Source organism: Lissotriton vulgaris, chromosome 3_1 (genome assembly GCF_964263255.1).
Source record: "Lissotriton vulgaris chromosome 3_1, aLisVul1.2, whole genome shotgun sequence".
NCBI lineage: Eukaryota > Metazoa > Chordata > Amphibia > Caudata > Salamandridae > Lissotriton > Lissotriton vulgaris.
In genome coordinates, this window is record NC_141689.1 from 1,205,631,991 (window position 1) to 1,205,652,784 (window position 20,794).

Below are 20,794 nucleotides of genomic sequence, written 5' to 3' on the forward strand. Positions count from 1 at the left end.
CAAACACCACATCACTACCCAACCCTATACAAACACTACCCTACACTACACAAAAACTACAACACTACACTAAACCCTAAAACACTACCCCCTGCATGACCCTACACTACACAAACACTACAACAATACCCTAAACCCTAAAACACTACCCCCAGCATGACCCTACACTGCACAAACACTACAACACTACCCTAAACCCTAGAACACTACCCCCTGCATGGCCCTACTTTACAAAAACACTACAACAATACCCTACACCCTAAAACACTACCCCTGCATGACCCTACACTACACAAACACTACAACAATAGCCTAAACCCTAAAACACTACCCCCAGCATGACCCTACACTACACAAACACTACAACACTACCCTAAACCCTAAAACACTACCCCCTGCATGGCCCTACACTACACAAACACTACAACAATACCCTAAACCCTAAAACCCTACCCCTGCATGACCCCACACTACACAAAGACTACAACACTACCCTAAACCCTATAACACTACCCCCAGCACGACCCTACACTACACAACCACCACAACACTACACTACACAAACACTACACTACACAATCACTACCTTAGCACAACCCCCCCACCCCTAAAAAAACAGAACCCAAACCCCCTTACCTCTCTTGTCTTCGTTCCACACTCCTCCTGGTTTCATCTTCATGAAGTCTGTTTTTTTTCATAACGCTTGTGCATTTACCATACATGCCTTTATAACGTAATTCGTTGTAAAGGCATGCGTGGTAAATGCACACGCGTTGTGAAAAAATGCGGAGTGTTGGTATGCGGGGTCAATGACCTCACGGAGTAATGGTATGCGGGCTGAAAGTCAGCGGAAAAAAAGATGCGGAGAAAACGTTCATTACCTGTTTTGTACCCTTCACCACTTCATTTCTTTTCTAAAATGATCAAGTGGTTTATAGAGTAATTTGAGGAGCAGGAGATTGAATTATATTATCTGTGATGTTATCAATTATGTCATTTAACCTGTCTTGAGTGATGTAATATGGGAAGAAGGGCTTGACGCCATTGAAATCTATCTAGAATCAAGACCCAGACCACATTGGGTCCCAACAGATCTTATCTTGAAGTTGACAGCATTTGCACCACGCCGGATTTTTTTAAAAATGTGATGACAAATTCTTTGTACAAGTCAAGGGGACAGCCATAGGTTGTCCCTTTGTTCCAGAGATGGCCGTGCTCTACATGGCACAATATGAACAATGGTTTGTGTACCAAAACAATCCATACAGTGCCAATATAAAACAATGGTACAGGTATATTGATGACGTGTGGTGCATCTGGGAAGGTCAAGTACCAGTGCTTCAGGAGTTCCATGAATGGCTTAACAACTGCATCCCAGACATCAAATTCAGTTTAACACATAGTACCAAAATCCTGCCATTCTTGGACGTAGAAGTGAAAGCAATAGATGGCCAATTAATAACCACTTTGGTAACAGATAAGAACAATGCCCTCCACTATCCGAGCTACCATCTGAGGAGCCTAAAAAACAATCTGCCATATGGACAGTTCTTAAGATTTAGGCATAACTGTTACCGGAAGGAAGATTTTGAAACTCATTCTGAAGTCCTGATCAAGAAACTTGTGGAGAGAGGATATCCACGTAAGCTCTTGAGTCACTCACGGAAAAAAGCTTGGTGGACACCTAGGGAACACCTCTTGACTAAAAAGTCCAATACACAAACGCAACGCATTGTTTGTGTGTCTACATTTCGACCTCATACTCAGCCTTAGAAGAAGATTATTTGTAACAACTGGCACCTGATTGAGGGTGCAATCCCAGACATCGGTCCAACGTTGTTCGCTCTTAAGAAGAACCGCAGCATTGGCCAACAAATTAGTAGCTCTGCCATGCCCTTCTGCAAAAAAAGATAATTTGCGTACCATGCTTAACCTTCAACCAATACAGGGCAACCACAAATTTGGCACATGCTCTGCCTGTGGGTCCACAATGGAGGGAACGCTATTTACTGATGGACGAAAATACTGGCGCCATAACAATTTTACAAATTGTAAATCAAATAATGTTGTATATTCCATCATTTGCCCATGCAAAAAAGCATACATTGGCAAAACAACCCAAGAGGTGAGCCAACGAATTGTGCAAGACGCTCTAGATTAAAGAACAAGACGGCTGCAGCACCATTGCTGGACCAGTTCATGGCTATGAATCACACACAAAATGAATTCAAATGGACTGTTCTAACAATTATCAAGACCTCACCTTCGGGATTCGACCCAGCGGGGCTGTTATCAAGAAAAGAGGCTTTCCTATTAATGAAATTCAACACCACCATTCGTGGGCTAAACAAACTCCCTGAAATCACCCATTTACAAACTACATAGTCCAGCATGCCTTGGAGCTCTCACTCCAGTCCAGATTTCTTTTTAGAAGCACTATCAACAGGCCCCTTCTTTCATGAGTTGGAGACACTGAGGAAGACGCCGGCACTCGAAATCCTTCGCTTTTGAAATAACCTTGAAAAAACTGCAGGCAAGTCAATACCGCAACCCAGGCAGTTTACGCTGCTAAAGTGTGAGCGTACTGATGGCATTCAAACAATCCTAGGGCCAATCAACATTTTGCTTCTTCGAACAGTGTTTAAAAGCAAGTGCCATTTATTGTAACAAAGTCTGACTGTTTTAAACGTCAGCATGCTTAACAGGACTTTCAAGCTGAGGAAGGAAGGGAGACGCCGGCACACGATAACACTTCTCTTTAACTAAATGCAAACTAATACCGCGATACAGATACAGGCGGTTTTCGCTGTGTAAATGCGCCCGTCTCTATGCCAACCCCACAATCTCATAACATCAAAAGCATGCTTTCCTAGTTGAAGCAATGTCTGGCTATTCCAAGTGTAAGAACACTCAAAGTGTCGCTTTCTTCCGCAGAAATCCTGAATACTGATCATCTAAATTACCACACAAACACAGTCTCCTAGTGGCATGACGACATAGACATGGGATACCATTCCAGAAATATGTAGAAGGTACGACTCTCTGATGGACCCCACGAGCACCACATTACCCTGGGACTGAGCCCCATCTAATTTTGTCCCTACAGCTTTCGCCCTACAACGATTAGAGGCATCACTGAAGCCCCAGCACACAAGCGTCTGGGCATCCTTAACAACAGGTAATACCCAAATGAGAATAGATCACACTTGTTTAAACCTGACAACAATGGACTTTATTCACACCGAAGCCACACTTTTTTCATTGTTTGTTTTTAGTCATTGACCCACAGTCCAAGTCCTGAGGAAAACCCTAGAACTATTTGGGTATGATTTTTTTAATTTAATAAAATTAAAAATTAAAAATTATTTGGGTATGAAACGCGTTGACATCCAGGCAAAGGCGAATTAATTATTTTGGGGTACTGAATGGGAATCTGTTCAAAGAAATTTTGTTTCCAGTGGACAGGTGACCCTCTTGAAAAACTGTACAGTCCTTTGCCCAAAGCACAGGCAGGATCGCTGGAATTGCTAAGGATCCACCTGTGATCTATATATCAAATATGGACGGGTTCTTTGCAGTACATGTATAGGACATTGATAATTGTATTGGCGTTCACATTTTTTCATATGTGTAACATTTCTGTGTATTTGTTGTAATGTTGAATGTGTTATGTTGATAAGTATGGCATACTAAATAAGGTGTTTTCTATATCATACCATCAATGAATTTTTTAAGTATTATGCGTTAAAAATAAGTTTCAAATGATGTGAAATAAATCATATGAACTTAGAATTGCTCTCTAAGCTCATATATGAGTAATTTGGAATAACCTGTCCGATCATTGTTTTGTTGTACAGTAATATGGTAGGTCATCAACAGTTCATGGTGTGGTTTCAAGTTCTAGTAAGCTCAGTAAACTGGCAATTTTGGGGGCGTTTTAAGCGTTACTTTTTAACTCAGTGCAACTTCTAAGAATTATGTTACATTAACTTTTGTTTTTTCAGTGAATTTGTAGGTTTTCTTTAACGTAAGCTAAGATCCTATTACATCACTTTAACCATAGATTTTTTCAGTGAGTTTCTGTTTTTTTAATGTTAGGGAAGATCATGTTAACATACCTGACTAGAAAGTCTATTTAACTCTATTCTTTTCATGAATGTCTAGGGATTTGTTAACGTATTCTATCAACATCTCCACTGTGCACAACCTTCAGCAATACATAAGCAACAGTTAGTTGGCACAGGCCCAAACCCTGCTGGTGGTTAAACCCACCACATCCTGCCCTATGTGGTCAGCTTGCTGTCCCCTGTCCCTGCTCCTCTCCTTCTTACCCTGTGTTCTCCATCTGTCTGCCATTGCTCCACCCCCTGACCTCTGTGGTCAGCTTTCTATCCCTGCCCAACCCCTCACCCACTGCCCTCCATTTTACTTGTTCTTGCCTCTCCATCCATTTCTCTATTTAGCTGACTCTGCCCATGCTAGCTTTCTTGTCAAGGTCTGATTGCTGCCCCTGCACACCTCCTACATGCCATCCATTCACCATCTGCATGCCCCTACCTCGTCCTGTCTGCTCTCTGTGGACAACTTACTGCCTCTGCCCATGCCAGCTTGCCATACATAGATTATTGCTGCTGCTCTTACCCACCTCCTCCCTGTCCTTCATTCTTGGTGTGCATGTCCCTGTCCCCTCCTTTTGCCCTCCATATTCCGTTCACCTGATCCTGCCCATGTAGGACTTTCCTCTGGTCAGCTTGCTTCAACTGCCCCTTCTCGCCATTGTCTGAGTTTGTGTCCTGACACCTATTTTCTTCCCTGCTTGATCTGTTGTGCTTGTACTGCCTCTATTGCTTTCCCTTCATGCTTAGCATGCTCCCCCATCACTTTCTCACTTCCCTCTGTTGTCTGAGTTCATGCTGCTGCCCCATCCCTCCTGACTTACATTGTCTGATGTGCTGCCACTGTCCCTCCCGCTCACCCGCCATGATTACTTGTTGTCTTAACCCTAGCACCTCTACCAATGGCCTTCATTGTCTGAGCCTGTGCCAATGACCCCTGACTCCAACCCTGTGTGGTTAGCTTGCTGCAACTGCCCTGCTCCCCATTCCTCTCATTATTTGTGTGCATGCCCCTGTCTCCGCCCCCCCCCAAGGTTCATTGAACTGCCACTTCCCCTCCTGCCTGCCATGCACAGTCCATTGTGCTGCCACTGCCCCTCCTGTCTTCCCAGCATGGTCACCTTGGCCCGCCCCCTCTCCCTGCCTTCCATAGTCCAAGTCCATGACCCTATCCCCTTCTTTCTTTCCTCAATAGTCCATTGTAGTGCCCCTCCCTCCTGCACTCATTGGTCCCTTGTGCTTCCACAGCCCCTCCTTCCCACCCTACATCGTCATCTTACTGAGTGCAGCTCCTGCCCCCTTCCCCAGGGTTGTTTGAGTCCAGCCCGACTCCATCCATCTGCCCTCCATTGTCCAAGTGCAGGTCCCTGCTAGGGGTGTGCTAAGAATTCTGCTCCACCGGCATAGTTCGCTGAGTTTTGCCAAGTTTCATAGTTCAGAAAAACTCCACAAAGTGATGTGGAGCAGAGGTTTTTTCTTGTGAGAAAAAATAACGCACTAGACCTCCTCCTGGTGAGATTTTTCATCATGGGCGGTTCCAGCAGGTGGCGACCACTCGCATTGAGAAATCTGCAATTCGGGTTAAAGAAGCTGCAATTCGAGTAGAATGTCAACTGGAACAGCAAAAAGCAGCAGGGACCTCTGGCACGACGCATAGTGCCACTTGCACTGATTTTACAGTTCTGGACAAACTCCTGGAGCTAAAAATCAGTGTGAGCAGCACAAACTAACAGACTCCACCACTGCGGAACTGCACGGAGCGTGGCTGAGTTTTTCTGACACTTCGTGGAGTTCCGCGGAGTATAACTCTGGGAACCAAGCCCAGGATTTGTCCCTGCCCCTTCTCTTCTCCCCTCCATGGTCCATTGTACTGCCAGTGCCCCTCCTGCCTACCTTGCGTGGTTAGCTTTCTGCCATTGCCTTTCTCCCCTTGCCCGCTGTTATCCATGTGTATACCCTGCCCCTTTCTGCCTGCTCTGCAGTCCATTTTAATGTCACATCCCCTCCCACCTGCCTCGCAAGGTCATTTGTGCTAACAATGCCCCTTCTGCCAGCCCTGTGTGGTCAGCTTCTTGTCCTTGTCCCCTTCCCATGCATTCCATTGTAGTAGTCCATGCCCCTACCCTCTCCCTCATCCCCTCTAAGGGAAATTGTCTTGCTACTGCCCCTCCCACCTACCCTCCATGTTCACTGTGCTGCAGGTCCTTCTCCCACTTTCCCTGATTGGTACATTGCGCTGTCATTGCCCCTACTGTCTGCCCTATGTGGTCAGCTAGCTGTCCCCTCCCCTTCTCCCAATGCCCTCCATTGGCTGCTGTCACTTCCCTCCTGCACTCCAAGGTCTGTTGGTACGCCCCTACCCACTCCCCCATCTCTCCATGGTCTGTTCTTATGCCATGGCCTTGCCTGCTTGGTCAGATTGCTGCCCTTGTTTCCCTTCCACCCTACCTTCCATTGTCAGCGTGAATGTCCCTACCCCCTCTTGCCTGCTCTCTATGGTCTGTGCTGCTGCCACTTCCTCTCCAACTGCCCTGTGCGGTAAGCGTGCTGCCCCTGCACCCCTTTCCTCACCCTCCATTGCCCATGTTCGTGTCCCCGAACCCTCCCTCTTGTTTTCCCTGGTATTGTCCTACCACTTCCCTCCTACCTGACCTGTGTGATTGTTGTGCTGCCACAATCCTTGCTGCCTGCTCCATGGCCCACTATTATGTCACTGCCCCTCCTGCCAGCCCTGCTTTGTCAGTTGGCTGCCTTTGCCTCTGCTTCCACCCTCTGCTCTCTGATGTCAAGTCAGTGCACCTGCCCCTCTTCTCCACACTGCGCTCTAATGAATGCTGTTGGGGTTGAAAGTACACGTTTTTGTCTCCATGTCAGAATGTTTTACTGAAATGGAGTAGAAAGATATTTGAGAACTCATAGAAAATGTGTCCTGATTTTGCTTCTATAAGACTAACAATAATTTCTTTGACAAAACGAACCCCCTCGTTTGGAGAAATTGTAAAGGAAATGTTTTATGTTTTAGAGCTTTGATTCAACCAGTAAGGCTTCAGATTTATCATACATAAATAAAAATGTTAGTGCTCTTGTTAGTCAATAGAACACTGTGGGAGGAAGCAGTTGAATGCTGTGGGAGGATGCATGTGTTACTGACTTTGTCAGACTTTATTCTAATATGGCTGAGGAAGATAGTGTAAATTTACAGAAAAATATGCTCTCATTTTAGCTTTTGGAGTAGCTTCCATAATCTCTAAAAAAAAAAAAAAAGCATGGGAGAAAACATTTAGTTATTATCCTTTATATGTGCATCTTTTGTGACCCTCATAAACAGAATGTATTTAAAGCGGATCATGTCCCAGAGTCCTTAATGTCTGCTCATGTCCATTTTGTGTGCAGCCAATCAGTGGAGGCCCTTTGGGACCCCCCTCGGAGCACATGCCCACTGGGGTCAGTGTGTGTTCACACTGTCCCCTTATATATTCTTTATTTGAATTTTCAGGACACAGGAACCATGCCCCTGAGTCCTGTAATGGCTGCTGCAACCTATTGTTTAGGTTGTGACCAACCAATCAGGTTTGACCAAGCCCCTTTGAAGTGGCCGGTCAGAGTATATCTGGGCAAGTCCCATCCGGATATCTCTATTTCCCAATAAACTACTGAACAGATTTATATCAAATCAGAACAAACACGCTTCTAAGAAAATATCTATTTTTCTGCCACATATTGTGGAGTTCCATCAGCCATTTTTTATGTTTTGCTGTTCAAAACCCCACATGGAAATTGCATGAAGAAATGTTGTTTTGGAACCTCTTGACTTGACAAATCTCTCCAAAACTTTTCAGAAAGGAGCTTCAGTGAACAAACTTAGGGTCCGATTCACAGAACTAACTTAAGACAAAATCCTAAACTTACTACCATTTTTGTATTCACAGAAGGCACTTACTCATTTTGGTATTCACAGAAGACACTTACTCATTTCGGTATTCACAGAAGTTAGGAGTCCTAACTTTAGGACTCCTAAATGCCTTCTGTGAATACCGAAAGTCTTAAAGTTAGGATTTTTCTCAGTTAAGGAGTAGTAAAGTTAGGAGTCCTAACTTTAGGACTCCTAAATGCCTTCTGTGAATACTGAAAGTCTTAAAGTTCTGATTTTTCTCAGTTTAGTAGTAGTAAAGTTGAGAAAAATTCTAATTTAAGACTTTCGTTATTCACAGAAGGCATTTAGGAGTGCTAAAGTTAGGAGTCCTAACTTTACTACTCCTTAACTGAGAAAAATCCTAACTTTAAGACTTTCGGTATTCACAGAAGGCATTTAGGAGTCCTAAAGTTAGGACTCCTATCTTCTGTGAATACCGAAATGAGTAAGTGCCTTCTGTGAATACCAAAATGGTAGTAAGTTTAGGATTTTGTCTTAAGTTAGTTCTGTGAATCGGCCCCAATGGTTTTGGAAAGGGTCGTGAAGCTCCAAAGTTATTAGCAAAGCAAACAATGCTCTTCCTATTGAAAGGAATCTGACCTGACTTTAAATGGATATAGATAATAGGCTATCTTTGAATAGGTTGAAATACCATTCAGAAAGATAGCCACTACAAGTGCGTGTACATCCGTGCACATGAGCACACATCTTTTTGAAAGGCTGGATCCCATTCACAAAGTTGCACATTACAAGAAGTGTATTTTTGGGATGCAGTGCACTGCCAGCAGTGGTGAGGGTCTCTTGGCAGGGTCCAAGAAAGTTTCCACCCCATACTAAGCCAATAAAATCAAAAAACATTACACAATGATTTTTAGAACATACAATGGCCCACAGGTCCCTGCACTGAAGTCAACTACTTTCTGTGTCGATGACAACATTGTGCTTCATCATCATGCCATCACTCACACAGAAAGGAACGATTGGCTGAAATGGGCTGGTCAATTGCCCCGTGCTGAACCCTGTGGTGGGTGGAGGCAAAATGTGGATAACACTATCGGCCACATGCATCAACGGTCCTGTTTGCGATTCTAATTTCCGAAAATTAAGGAATCGCAATTTAGAAATCGCAAACGGCAATGCATGAAAAAATCGCAATTCTTTTGCGATTCGGTAATTTTCCTTAATTGCGATTCACAATTTGCGAATCGCAATTAAGGAAAACTCTTCCAATTGATTCCTATGGGCCAAGAGGCCCATAGGAATCAATGGGAAGGCATTCTCATTTTGCGAATTCGCAATTAAGGAATCGCAAAATGAGAATGCAATTTCAAGGGTGCAGGGGGGTCCAAAGGACCCCCCCTGCACCCCTGAAATGTCACATAAGTACATTTTACTCACACACATGTCCCAAGGGCATGTGTATGGGTAAAATATAAGTTTCAGAAATGCATTTATTTGCATTTTTGAAACTTTTCGCAAATTACCATGAAGGTGTACTTCATGGTAATTTTCTCCTTCAAAATTGCGAATTCGCAAATTAAAATAAATCATGCATGGCATTTAAGGAATTGCAAAATTTGAGATTTCCTAAATGCTATCGCAATTTGAGAAATCGCAAAAAGTTGCGATTTCTTAAATTACGATAAATGTAAAATAAATGATGCATCCCAAAAAGTTATTTTGGAATCGCAAACGGCCGAATTTTAGGATTCGCACCGTTTGCGATTCCAAAATCGCTTGATGCATGTGCCCGTAAGAGAGCTGGCTGAACGCCACTGTAAGCAAGTATGCAGTATTCAAATTCCTAGTAAAATATACAGGTCTCGAACATTAATTACTTCACTGAAAAACCAAGGGCAGTGTCAGGAAACGTTTGTTGTACTTAGGGTACAGAAAACAAGTCCAGGCATTAGGGAGGCATGCTGGCAAAAACACACATGTATTTACAGCAAATAACAGGCCTTGGCGTCTGTTCCTACAATCATTTGTATCTATTGCTTAATCTAAGTTTTTAGACTGTGGCAACGGGCCTGCATTTTTACCGGAGGAAATAGGCAATATGTGTAACAAGGTCAAAAGTGAATTTCTCACCCAATTCAAACATCATGGATAATAACTCAAAAAACCTTTTCAAAAGGACATCTTTTAGGACAATAACACACGTCCAAAATTGTGGAATAAATATTGCTAAACATTGCCTCTGATACTGTCCTTGACAAAATATCACTTTTGTTGCTGTCACTTGGGACTGTTAATGCAAACAAGTGTTGATTAATACTGCCAATCTGGGGGGAAATGAGAAAGAGCATTATTAGGAAGTTTGTTTAGAGAGATGGGGGCAGATTTACATGCCCCTTGCACCATTTTTTGCGTCACTTTTCCCATGTTCAAAGTGACGCAAAAGAGGCCCAAGGGGCTTGTAAATCTGCCTCAGGGTGTTTTCATATTTACTGCGTTGCAAGGAAAGGGTAGGCGACCTAGTGCATAATGGAGCAATATCTGAATCTGGTTGGTGATATTCAACCTGATAAAGGAGAGAGAATAAATCTATAAGAATTTTTTTTGATAAGGATACACTCCAGTAGAGCTAATTTTGATTTGATATATATATATTTTTTGATTGTGGGATTTGTATAGCGCACGAATGCCCGGAGGCGTCTAGGCACTGTGCGGAGGAGTATGCCGGATCGTAGAATAAAAAGATGAATTTAGTTAGAGAATAGCCAGGTTTTTAACGATTTTCTAAAGGAGAGTAGTGTTGGGCTATTTTTGATGTCTATTGGAAGCGAATTCCAAAGTTTCACTGTGCCCAGTACAAAGCTCCTTCCTCCCCAACAAGCTTTCTTGTATGTAGGAGTCTAGAGGAGTTTATATTGGGCTGAGCGTAAATTTCTGGTTGGCTGGTACCAGATGAGATTTTATTCCAGGACCACGGGTCCAGTTCCGTGCAGAACCTTGTACGCTATACAGAGGGATTTGAAATTTGTCCTCTTATTTACAGGGAGACAGTGGAGCTTTTTTAGGCCTTGTGATATAGACTGGAATTTGGGTATATCCAACAGCAGTCTGGCAGCTGCATTCTGTGCCCGCTGGAGTTTGAGCATGTATTGTTTTTGGAGTCCTACGTATAGTGTGTTACCATAGTCAAGCCTAGCCATGGCTAAAGCAGTTACTAGAGTTTTTACTGCTTCACAAGGGATGAAGATGTGCACTTTCCTGATTAACTTTAGTGTAAGAAAGAGGAAACCTTGCTGACTTGATTTTGAAAGGTAAGTCTGTCATCAAACATGAAGCCCAGGTTCCTCACCTTACGGTCTGGGGCCAAAAGTGTTCCTATCCCGGGAGGCCACCAGTTCTTTGCCCAGAAAGAGGTATCAGAACCTAGCAGAAGAACCTCGGTTTTGCATCCGTTAAGCTTTAGGCAGTTTGCAGTCATCCATTGGTCTACGTGAGACATACATTGGCTAAAACATTCAGCGGTTTCTTCGGAGTTGTTAGAAATGGATACTACTATTTGAGTGTTGTCGGCGTAGGAAACCAGTGAAAAAACAAACTGTCTAATGATGTTAGCCAAGGGGGCCACATACAGATTAAATTGTGTTGGGCTCAACAAGGAGCCCTGTGGCACCCCACAAGGAAGCAAAAACCGTTCTTAGCAAGAGTCACCAATCTGAACATATTGGGACCTATTGTTCAAATACGATTTAAACGGGCTTAGAGCGGTATTCCTGACACCCACCTCTTGGAGCCTTTTTGTAAGGATGTCATGTTTCACGGTGTCAAAAGCCGCCGAAAGATCCAATAGGATCAGGGCGGCCTTGGCACCAGTGTCCAGGTTTGCCGGGAGTTCCTCTGCTGCATTTACCAATGCAGTGTCCGTGCTGTGGCCCTGTCGGAAACCTTATTGTGAGGGATCCAACAGGTCTGCCGAGGAAACAAAATGAGGAAAGTTGCAAATTGAGGATTTTTTCCAAGACCTTGGCCAGGAAAGAGATCCTTGCGATAGGTCTAAAGTTACTCGGGTCACTGGGGTCCAGGTAGTTTTTTTTTTTAACAAAGCGAGAATTGAAATGGTTTTCCACACATCAGGGAAGATGCCTGAGCTGGTGATTTCATTAAAAAGAAAGTTGAGTTCCTTGCTAATGCTGTCGGGTGCCATTTGAAAGATTTTAGGTGGGCAGGGGCCTGTAGGCATCCCAGATTTTGTAGAGCTGTAGATCTGTTCTAGGCTTGTTGGAGCAAATGAATCTAAAACTTTGTTGGAACCTGGGAATGTTGTGGTAGAGGTGTTACTCATGTAGCCAGTGCCCTTACTTGAGAGAAATTCAAAGATAGTTTGCACTTTGTCCTTGAAAAACCTTGCCAGTTGGTTGCAGAATTCTACACTGCTGTCAATTTTTTGTGGTTCAGGTAGTTTAGTAAGCCTAGTAGTAAAGAGAGTTTTGCTAGAGTTGCCTGCCTGCCAGATTTTCTCTGAGAAATAGCTGCTCTTCTTATCCAAGATAATTTTTTTATAGACAGTCCGTGACTGTGCATATGGGACTTTATTGGTTTCGCCGTATTTCCTTCTCCAGCGTCTCTCCAATTGTCTACAGAGTTGTTTCTGAGCGCGCAGTGAGTCACAAAACCAAGGTTTGGATTTCTTTAGACGCCTGCTAGTAAAGCTTTTTACCGGGGCTAACACATTTACTGTAGATTTGATCCATTTGGTGATATTTTCTGTTGCCAGGTTTGCTTCGGACACTAGCTCAGGTTTTGAGAACTTTAGCACGGTTTGCAGTGCCTGTGGATTGATATTCCTCCAGTTGCCCCCTTTGATTATCTTATGGGGATTGTTGGAATAGGGGGTATTATGAGTGTTGGTTATTACAAATAAAACGGCTTTATGGTCTGACGATGGGATTGGCAGAATCTCTAGAATTTTCAAATGGGGATTAGATGTGAAAATTCCTTCAAGAGTGTGACCGACATCATGTGTGGGATGCTTAACTATTTGTACCATTGATGCACTGGTCATCACCTCTATAATAGATGCTGTGTAATAGTCTTCTAGACATTCAAGATGATAATTAAAATCACATAGGATAGAGTAATCCTCTGAGTCAATACTTGATTCTATAACTGGGCTGATAGTTTCTTCGAATTTGCTTTTAGCACCCGGGGGCTGTATAGTAGTGTGCCTTTAAACGTATAGGTGTCATTTAGTGTTATTCTCAATGAGAGCAGTTCACAATCTGTACTGCTTCCTGCGAGAGAACCTAGTATGGGTAGCGTATCTTTGATAATGATCGCCAGTCCTCCTCCACGTTTTCCTGGTCTATCATTTCTGATTATTATAAATCCAGGGGGAATGGCTAAGGACAATTCTATGTCCGAGGAGCCATCTGCCCAGGTTTTGGTGATGAAAGCCATGTCTATTTTATGCGCTGTCAGCAACTCTGCAAATTCTATGCTATGTTTGACCAGGGAATGTGTGTTGATAAGCACACCTAAGACCATTTTGGGAGGATTTAATTGTTGGCATGAATTATCTTTCACTATGTCATATGTTTTTGTTTTAAGGAAAAGAAACTTTGACTGGCAGTGTGGACATAACTTGGGGCCATATTATCAAGAAAGGTCAATACTTTATCGCCGCTCTTATCGGCAGGAAACTGCCGCTAAAGCGGCAATAATGAGCTTGATAATATACCCTTTTGAATTCCCATAGAAGCCCAGGTTCTGGTGTGAACCTGGGCTTCTATGGGAATTCACAAGGGCATATTATCAAGCCCATTATCACAGCTTTATCGGCGATAATGTATCGACCTTTCTTGATAATATGGCCCTTAGTCTCTTTAGATAGGTCGAGCTGCTAAAGTGTGACAAAGTATGCAGACTTTGACCCACGTTAATTCTGCTAACGGACATTTTTCCACCTGTACCCGGCTCTTACTTATGTAGCACTGCAGTTGTAGGAGGAGAAACGCCTGTGGGCAGAGTGGGGAGGGCAGAAGGGAGGCCAAACCCTGAAAAAAAGCCATCACTAGGGGGCAGTCTCCACTGGGCAAACACCGGGGTCCAAAGTATGTCGGTTTTTGTCCCTCTGTCAAATGTCTGCAAATCATGTGACAACATTAGAAGTGTGCGAAGTTCACATAATTTGCTTTCATGCAATTATGCGAAATTTCATTTAAATTATGCAAAATGCAAGTCTGTCATTCAGTGCTACATTTAAGAGAAAAATTCATCCCTGCAGCAATTTTTGACTCAAAAACCCGTGGCCCCAAAAAGTAGCACAAGAAGATTGCCATGAACAACAGCTGCTCATGTTCTGGTTCCTCACATAGTTCCCGAGTTTTTGCCGTGAATTATAGCATAATTATGTGATTTGCATAATGGTGTAATTTTGGAGATTTCACGCAGCAATCACAATGGGAGACTCCTGAAATTACGCATAATCCTAATCTGGACCTATTGTTGCAGTTCATTTATACCGGCCTTTAGTTCCCCTCGTCTTGACATTCAAAATTAGGGGTGAAGTATCTTGCTAAGTGGCTATTAAACCATGTTGTAAAAAATATTCTACTAAATGTGGTACAAACTGTGTTTCAACCTCAGATGGGGACCAAAACTACTCTAATCTCCATCTCGAACGAATTAAAGTGGAGTCTGGACAGACCTCATTCAGACATCTCTGCAGCGTTTGATATGGTTGATCATGCTATCATGAGCAAGTGTTTGGCAGAGAGAGGCCTTTCAGTGTCTGCCTGTGCTTGGGTCTCTTTGTTTTTGGAAAGTCCAAGTTATTTGCTATCAATAACACCTTTTAGGTCCAAAGATTGAATGTGGAGGACCTCAGGGCTCCCCGTTGTCCCTGATCTTGTTCAACTTTTGATTCCCTTTATTTGTTCATTTGGCCAGGACTGTATGGCATTTGATGAGGGCTTTTGTTTTTGTTTCGCTTTGACTGCCCAGCAGAGGAGATTCAGCAATTTCTTAAACCCTGCCTTACCGCCCACCTGGATTAGTCAATTCATGTTAAATTTGAACGAGGTCAAACCTACATTTGATTATATGACCATGACTTTTTATAGAGTGACAGTTTCCGATCCCTACGCCTTTTTCATGCAGTTTGCATCTGGCACAGAATACAGCTCTAGGGCTAACTCTTTGAATTTGTAAATCTGAGCACATCACTGAAGTCTTGCATACATTTCCCTGTTTCCATAGGGAACTTTTTAAAGCTTTATGTCTGGCCCATAAAACTATACATTTTTTCTGTTTTGTGATCCTTCTTGGAGCTTATTAAAATTGTTTCCCATTTCAAAAATCTTGAATAGGTGGAAAGTCTTTTTTAGTTCAAGCCACGAAGAGATAAACCAACTGCTAAATGCCCTCGGAGCAATTTTGGATTAAAGAGTGTTTTACAAGATATAAAAAACCCACAGTTTCATCTAAATTTAAAGACAATTGTGATCCACCTGCTGAGATCAGTTCTTGCAGTTTGGAGGATACTGCCATTGTTTTGTTTCTTCTTTCATCCTCTCACTCTGCTAGCACCAAGATGCCTCTTTGGTGTGTGTGTGAGTTCAATAAGTATGTTCATTCATTCATTCATTCATTCATTCAAGAAAACACGTCATTTTTATTCTGCACCATGGTTACTTGGAGGCAATTTGTGATGACAAAGAAAAGGTTTTAGATTGAATAAACAGAATACTTATCAATTATTAGTTATAATTGAACGAATAATAATAATAAATGTAGCTTGTAGAGCACTCAGCTACCTCGGCTGAGGTGTCCCGGTGCTAGAAGCGGAATTAATGAGGGGTTTGGGCGGGGCTTTAGGACTGATAAAAAGAAGAGGTTTTTAGCGCTTGCCTAAAAGCCTGTTCTGATTCCAGCATGCAGAGGTGGACAGGCATAGCATTCAAAAACTTTGCTGTATTAACTGTGAAGGATCTGCTACCTTTCCTGGCTTTAAGAAAACGTGGAACCCTCAGCAGTCGCAAATGTTTTGATCTCAGGGCCCAATCCTGGTGATATATTTGCAGTTTCTGGTTGAGATAGCCTGGGCCCTGGTCTCTAATGCCTCTGTAGGCCACAGTTAGTGACTTAAACTCAATCCTCCTGATGACAGGAAGCCAGTGGAGTTGTCGCAAATGAGGGGTGATGTGATGTCGAAGGGGCACCTGCCGGATCAGTCTAGCCGCAGCGTTCTGAATTATCTGCAGCCTGCAGACAAGATATGCTGGTAGTCCAAGACACAGACTGTTGGCATGGTCAGTTGTGAGGTCAACAGATCATGGACCGAGGTCCTCCTGCATGCTTGTAATGTAAACATTTCCAGAAATACAAGGAAGAAATGTGGCTCAACTGTGTCTTGAAAGAGAGGTCCTTATCCAGTTTAATTCCCAGATTTCTGGTAAAATTCACTGGAGTAAGGCAGATATTTTCTGTTTTTACATACACAATACCGATTTTTATATGTTATTTCTTTCTTGCAGACACTTCAAGAGGCATTTCCTGACATCCCTATTGGATACTCTGGCCATGAAGGTGGCATAGCCATTTCCATTGTGGCAGTAGCATTGGGGGCTAAAGTACTGGAACGACATGTGACTTTGGACAAAACCTGGAGAGGAAGTGACCATCAGGCATCTTTGGAACCAAGCGAGTTGGCTGAGCTTGTGCGATCAATCCGCACTGTGGAGATGGCCATGGGATCTCCGATTAAACAGTTTATACCATGCGAGACAAGCTGCTTTCAAAAGGTAATTCTCTTTTTAGATTAAATGTATCAACAATGCATGTACCTGATTCAGTTATGGAACAAATGGATATATAGCTACCTATTCACAAACTGCATTTTTTAGTACATTTAGTAGAACTGCAAATCTCATCTTCATGTGGTAGTTCTGCATCTGCATGTCCAATGCAGGAGGGACAGGTGAGTAGATGGAAAATGGGGAATATTTCCAACTAAAAGGCACACGTTAAGGGAGGGTTTGGTAGGGGTTTACAAAGAAGTAAGCCCATTGCTATTCACAAACTGCCCTTCTAGAATTAATAAAGCCAAAGAGGACCCAAACCAGTTGCAAATGTACTCCAACTCCGAGATGGAGTATGTCCAGCAACACCCATGGTGACTCACAGTTACTGCAACACTGTCTCGTAGAAAATAATGGAGGCAGGGACTTAAAATAAAACCATATATGAAATGATGTTAACCTCTTCGAGGCTCATGACGAGCTGAGCTCGTCATGAGCCACGGCGCACCAGTGCTCATGACGAGCTCAGCTCGTCATGAGCCGTGGAACGCTCGCATGCGGGGATAATTCCCCTGCTGTGCTGAGCGTTCCATGGGAACGGGTGTGGCCGTGACGAGCTGAGCTCGTCATGAGCACAGGGGCCCCGTGCCTTATGACAAGCTCAGCTCGTCATGAGCATGGGAGCGCTGTGCGTGCCCCCCTCCCCCCCAGCACAGCGGGGGATTAACCCCCGCAGCGAAGGGGCTAAAATAAAGTACATTATTTAATCTGTTTAAAAATAAAATTATATTTTATTTCAGTGGTGATAACATTCTAAAAATATTTATTTCAAAGCAATTTAAATTAACTTTTCTAATAGAAAAAAATGTACAATTATTATTAAGAAACATTACTATTAATTCATTTTATATACCACATTTATTAATTTTATATTAATCAAATATATTAATATTGTTTTTACTTGAGATGTTTTTTTAATCAAACTACAGAAAGATTATTTTATTTTGCATTTAATGTGTTCCAAATTGTAACATTTTATTTAAATTTAAGTTAGTAAGGTTGTAACAATTTATCATATTTATCATATTATTCTACATTTTAATGTTTTAGCATAAAAATATAAAACAAATTAAAAAGTTGAGTAAACCTTTTAACTTCTCCCTATACTTGAGTATGCAGTGTTCTCGGCCAAGTGTGCAGAATGTTAAATACAATTACAAAGTCACCACTAGTAGTAATTTTATAGTCGTATTTGGCATTTTTACAGACTTCACCCCCTTTTTCGCAGGGTGGGTTACATGCAAGTCTAAACTTTTGAGAAACTTTACATTAGTAAATAATGTGTAGTCAAAAGGGGTCAAGCTACTTAAAGTGTAAGAGTAAACTTACACATAGTACTTCATTTGAGCCGGTGTTTTCCAGTGCAGGGCACCAGCACTTAACTGCCATAGACGGTGTTGTTTGTCTTGTTTAGAGATAAGGATAATCGCAGTTGTTTATCAATGCAATCTACATACAAAATAATGACTAATATCCGCTGCCCGAGCCATTCTTGTAGTTTTAGGGGCCTGGGATAATCTGAACGATCACACTTATAGAAGTGGAATGGTTAAAGCTGTATTGGTACCATCATTGCCAGTGCCAGCAATGGGTAGTGTGAGCTGCTGTGTCGTCCTGACAAAGGCCCTGGCAGTTTTTATTTTTATTTTACAAATTAAGCACTGCTTACACTTCTAGATTTACTTATGTATAAGCTCACTTTTGTGAATAGGCTCCTTAGTTTAGGCATTCTTTGTGGGGTATGTCAATTTCGTTTTTTGCTCATTTTAAATTATTGAAACATCAGTATTAAGTTAAACTTAGTTTGTTAAGAGTCCCATCATTCACCGCTCAAGCACAAACATTGAGCAGTGGATTTCCAAACAATGTGCAAAGCAGTGAGGATAATGTACCAGATTTCACATTCCATGGTTGGTGTACAATTTTGCTGTGTTGCTAGGATACTGCTCTGGAACAGAACTATGCTTGGGACTATAGAGCATCAGTATGTAGGGATTGAGTCACTGTACCACCTCAGTATCTATGAGCCTGAGTCCGACTAATTTTAGTGCCTCACCTCACCTGGCCTCCTAACATTTCCAGATAAACAAGTGAATTTGCACCCCCTGAAAATAACACTCTGGACCCTCTCAGAGACTGCTGTAATGGGACACACCTTTTCACTCTTTCACTCGTACTTGTCCACAATGAGATAACCAGGAGACACGAATAAAGTTTAGAATATTTATTCAAACTATTGTGATCCAATGTTCAGTATACGTGCCAAAATCAGAAAACAAATGCATAACAAAAACATGGCTAGATTGTTTAATAATCGATATACCATGAAAAGCCCTGTCATTTTATAGGACAGAGTGCACTAATCACCCTTGTCTGCTAAGGCTAAATGATTATATGAAAGATCTCTGGGATTACTGGCAGACCCCGTAATTTGACCAAATAAGAGAGTACGCAGTTCCCCAGTGTTAAAAATTTGACAGATGGAACCAAGTGAGTGAGGGCACAGAGGAGGGGGGTCCTCCTTTTTGGAACTAGAGTCCTCACACCCAGCAAGCTAGGTGTCAGCTTCATCATATGGGCTCGCTCATGGTCGGGTCGGCAATGCAATACCCAACGGGCACCCATAAAGGGGCTTTTTTGTCCACAACAGAATTTTACTAGAGTGGTAACCCACCTTGCTAAAAACAGAAAGAGTGGCTGCTCTCTGGCTTAAGGGTCAAGGATAGCAGGGTCCTACTCTAAATCAGTGGTCGACATGTTTCATGCAAATTGTTCTAAACGATACAGTGCATTTCATCAGGAACAAAAAACTATCTACACTACGTGGTAAGGGTGAGTGGTGTCCACCCCCCACTAATCAGTGTTTGAGCACGGAGTCTCGCCAAGGCTATTGGAACCTGGAGGAGAGGACATAAACACAGAACAAGGGAGGTCAGTTATGTCATCCAGTACATACTCATAAAGTGTGGCGTAACGTTAGATGCTTGAAAATCACCACCAGGTTATACGCACATTGCAAGGAGTTCCAGCACAAAGCAGACAGTCTCAAGTGGATGGTACTCGAGGCACACCAGAGCATCACACAGGGAGTGTTGTTCAGGATTGAACAGAGATGGGTACATCGCCTGGCCAAGGACAGCACTGGCCTGAATGACAATATACCATGGCCAGCACTGAATAATAACTAACGGTCTGGTCCCATTACCTCTGGCAACAACCCCTCCTCTCTCCACAACCAATCCACCAGGTTAATTAGGGTGGTACCCAGCCCGAGTGGTTAAAACACTCAGGGGACACAGCCTTTCTCCACCACCAATCCACCAGGTTCAGATTAGGGTTTTACCCAGCCCGAGTGGTTAAAACACACAGGAGACACAGCCTTTCCCTGCCCATTGGACAACCTAAGCAGACAACTGTTGGGCTTCATAGGGACAATTTTTAGGTTTTTAAAGGGCTTCTACCACTTCTAGTCCCCAGGGACTGACTACCTCTGGTAACAAGGCTTGCCATACATGGCACACATGTTTCCAAATATGCCAATCTTCTTACGTTGGCTATGTGCTGTGAAATTAACTTGACCATGCCCGCGATCGGAATGTTCAGCACTGCGGCGGAATTCGCACCGCAGTGATGAGGTTAAGGGTTGTGTTAAGTGAGTTTGTGCATGTGTTCCCACACTCTCTGTACAAGAGTAGATACTCTGGGGGTGTGGAAGCCAGCCTCAGGCTCGAACAGCTGGCTTCGTGATAAATAGCTAGCATTCCAGTCACTGGTTTTTTTCAAAAGGTGGCACTTAGCACTTTCAAAAGAGGTGGAAGAAAGTCAGAGAATTTCTAGCTTTTTGTTGTAAACTTTAGTATCTTTTTGACAAACCCAGGCCATGCCAGCTCCATTGACATTTCACAAATACCAAGCCACATGTTTCAGCCAGCTGAAGACAAAGGCGCGGTCTC

At 42.9% G+C, this 20,794-nt stretch overlaps 1 protein-coding gene across 1 annotated transcript in view; it reads left to right on the forward strand.

The window, feature by feature from the left end:
* The window catches only part of LOC147727645 (N-acetylneuraminate-9-phosphate synthase-like), a 103,185-nt gene that overhangs the window by 62,522 nt on the left and 19,869 nt on the right, over positions 1–20,794 (forward strand). The window contains exon 5 of the mRNA XM_086961659.1: positions 16,518–16,784. Within this exon, the coding sequence (XP_086817785.1) occupies positions 16,518–16,784 (267 nt within the window). The remainder of the gene's footprint in view (positions 1–16,517; positions 16,785–20,794) is intronic.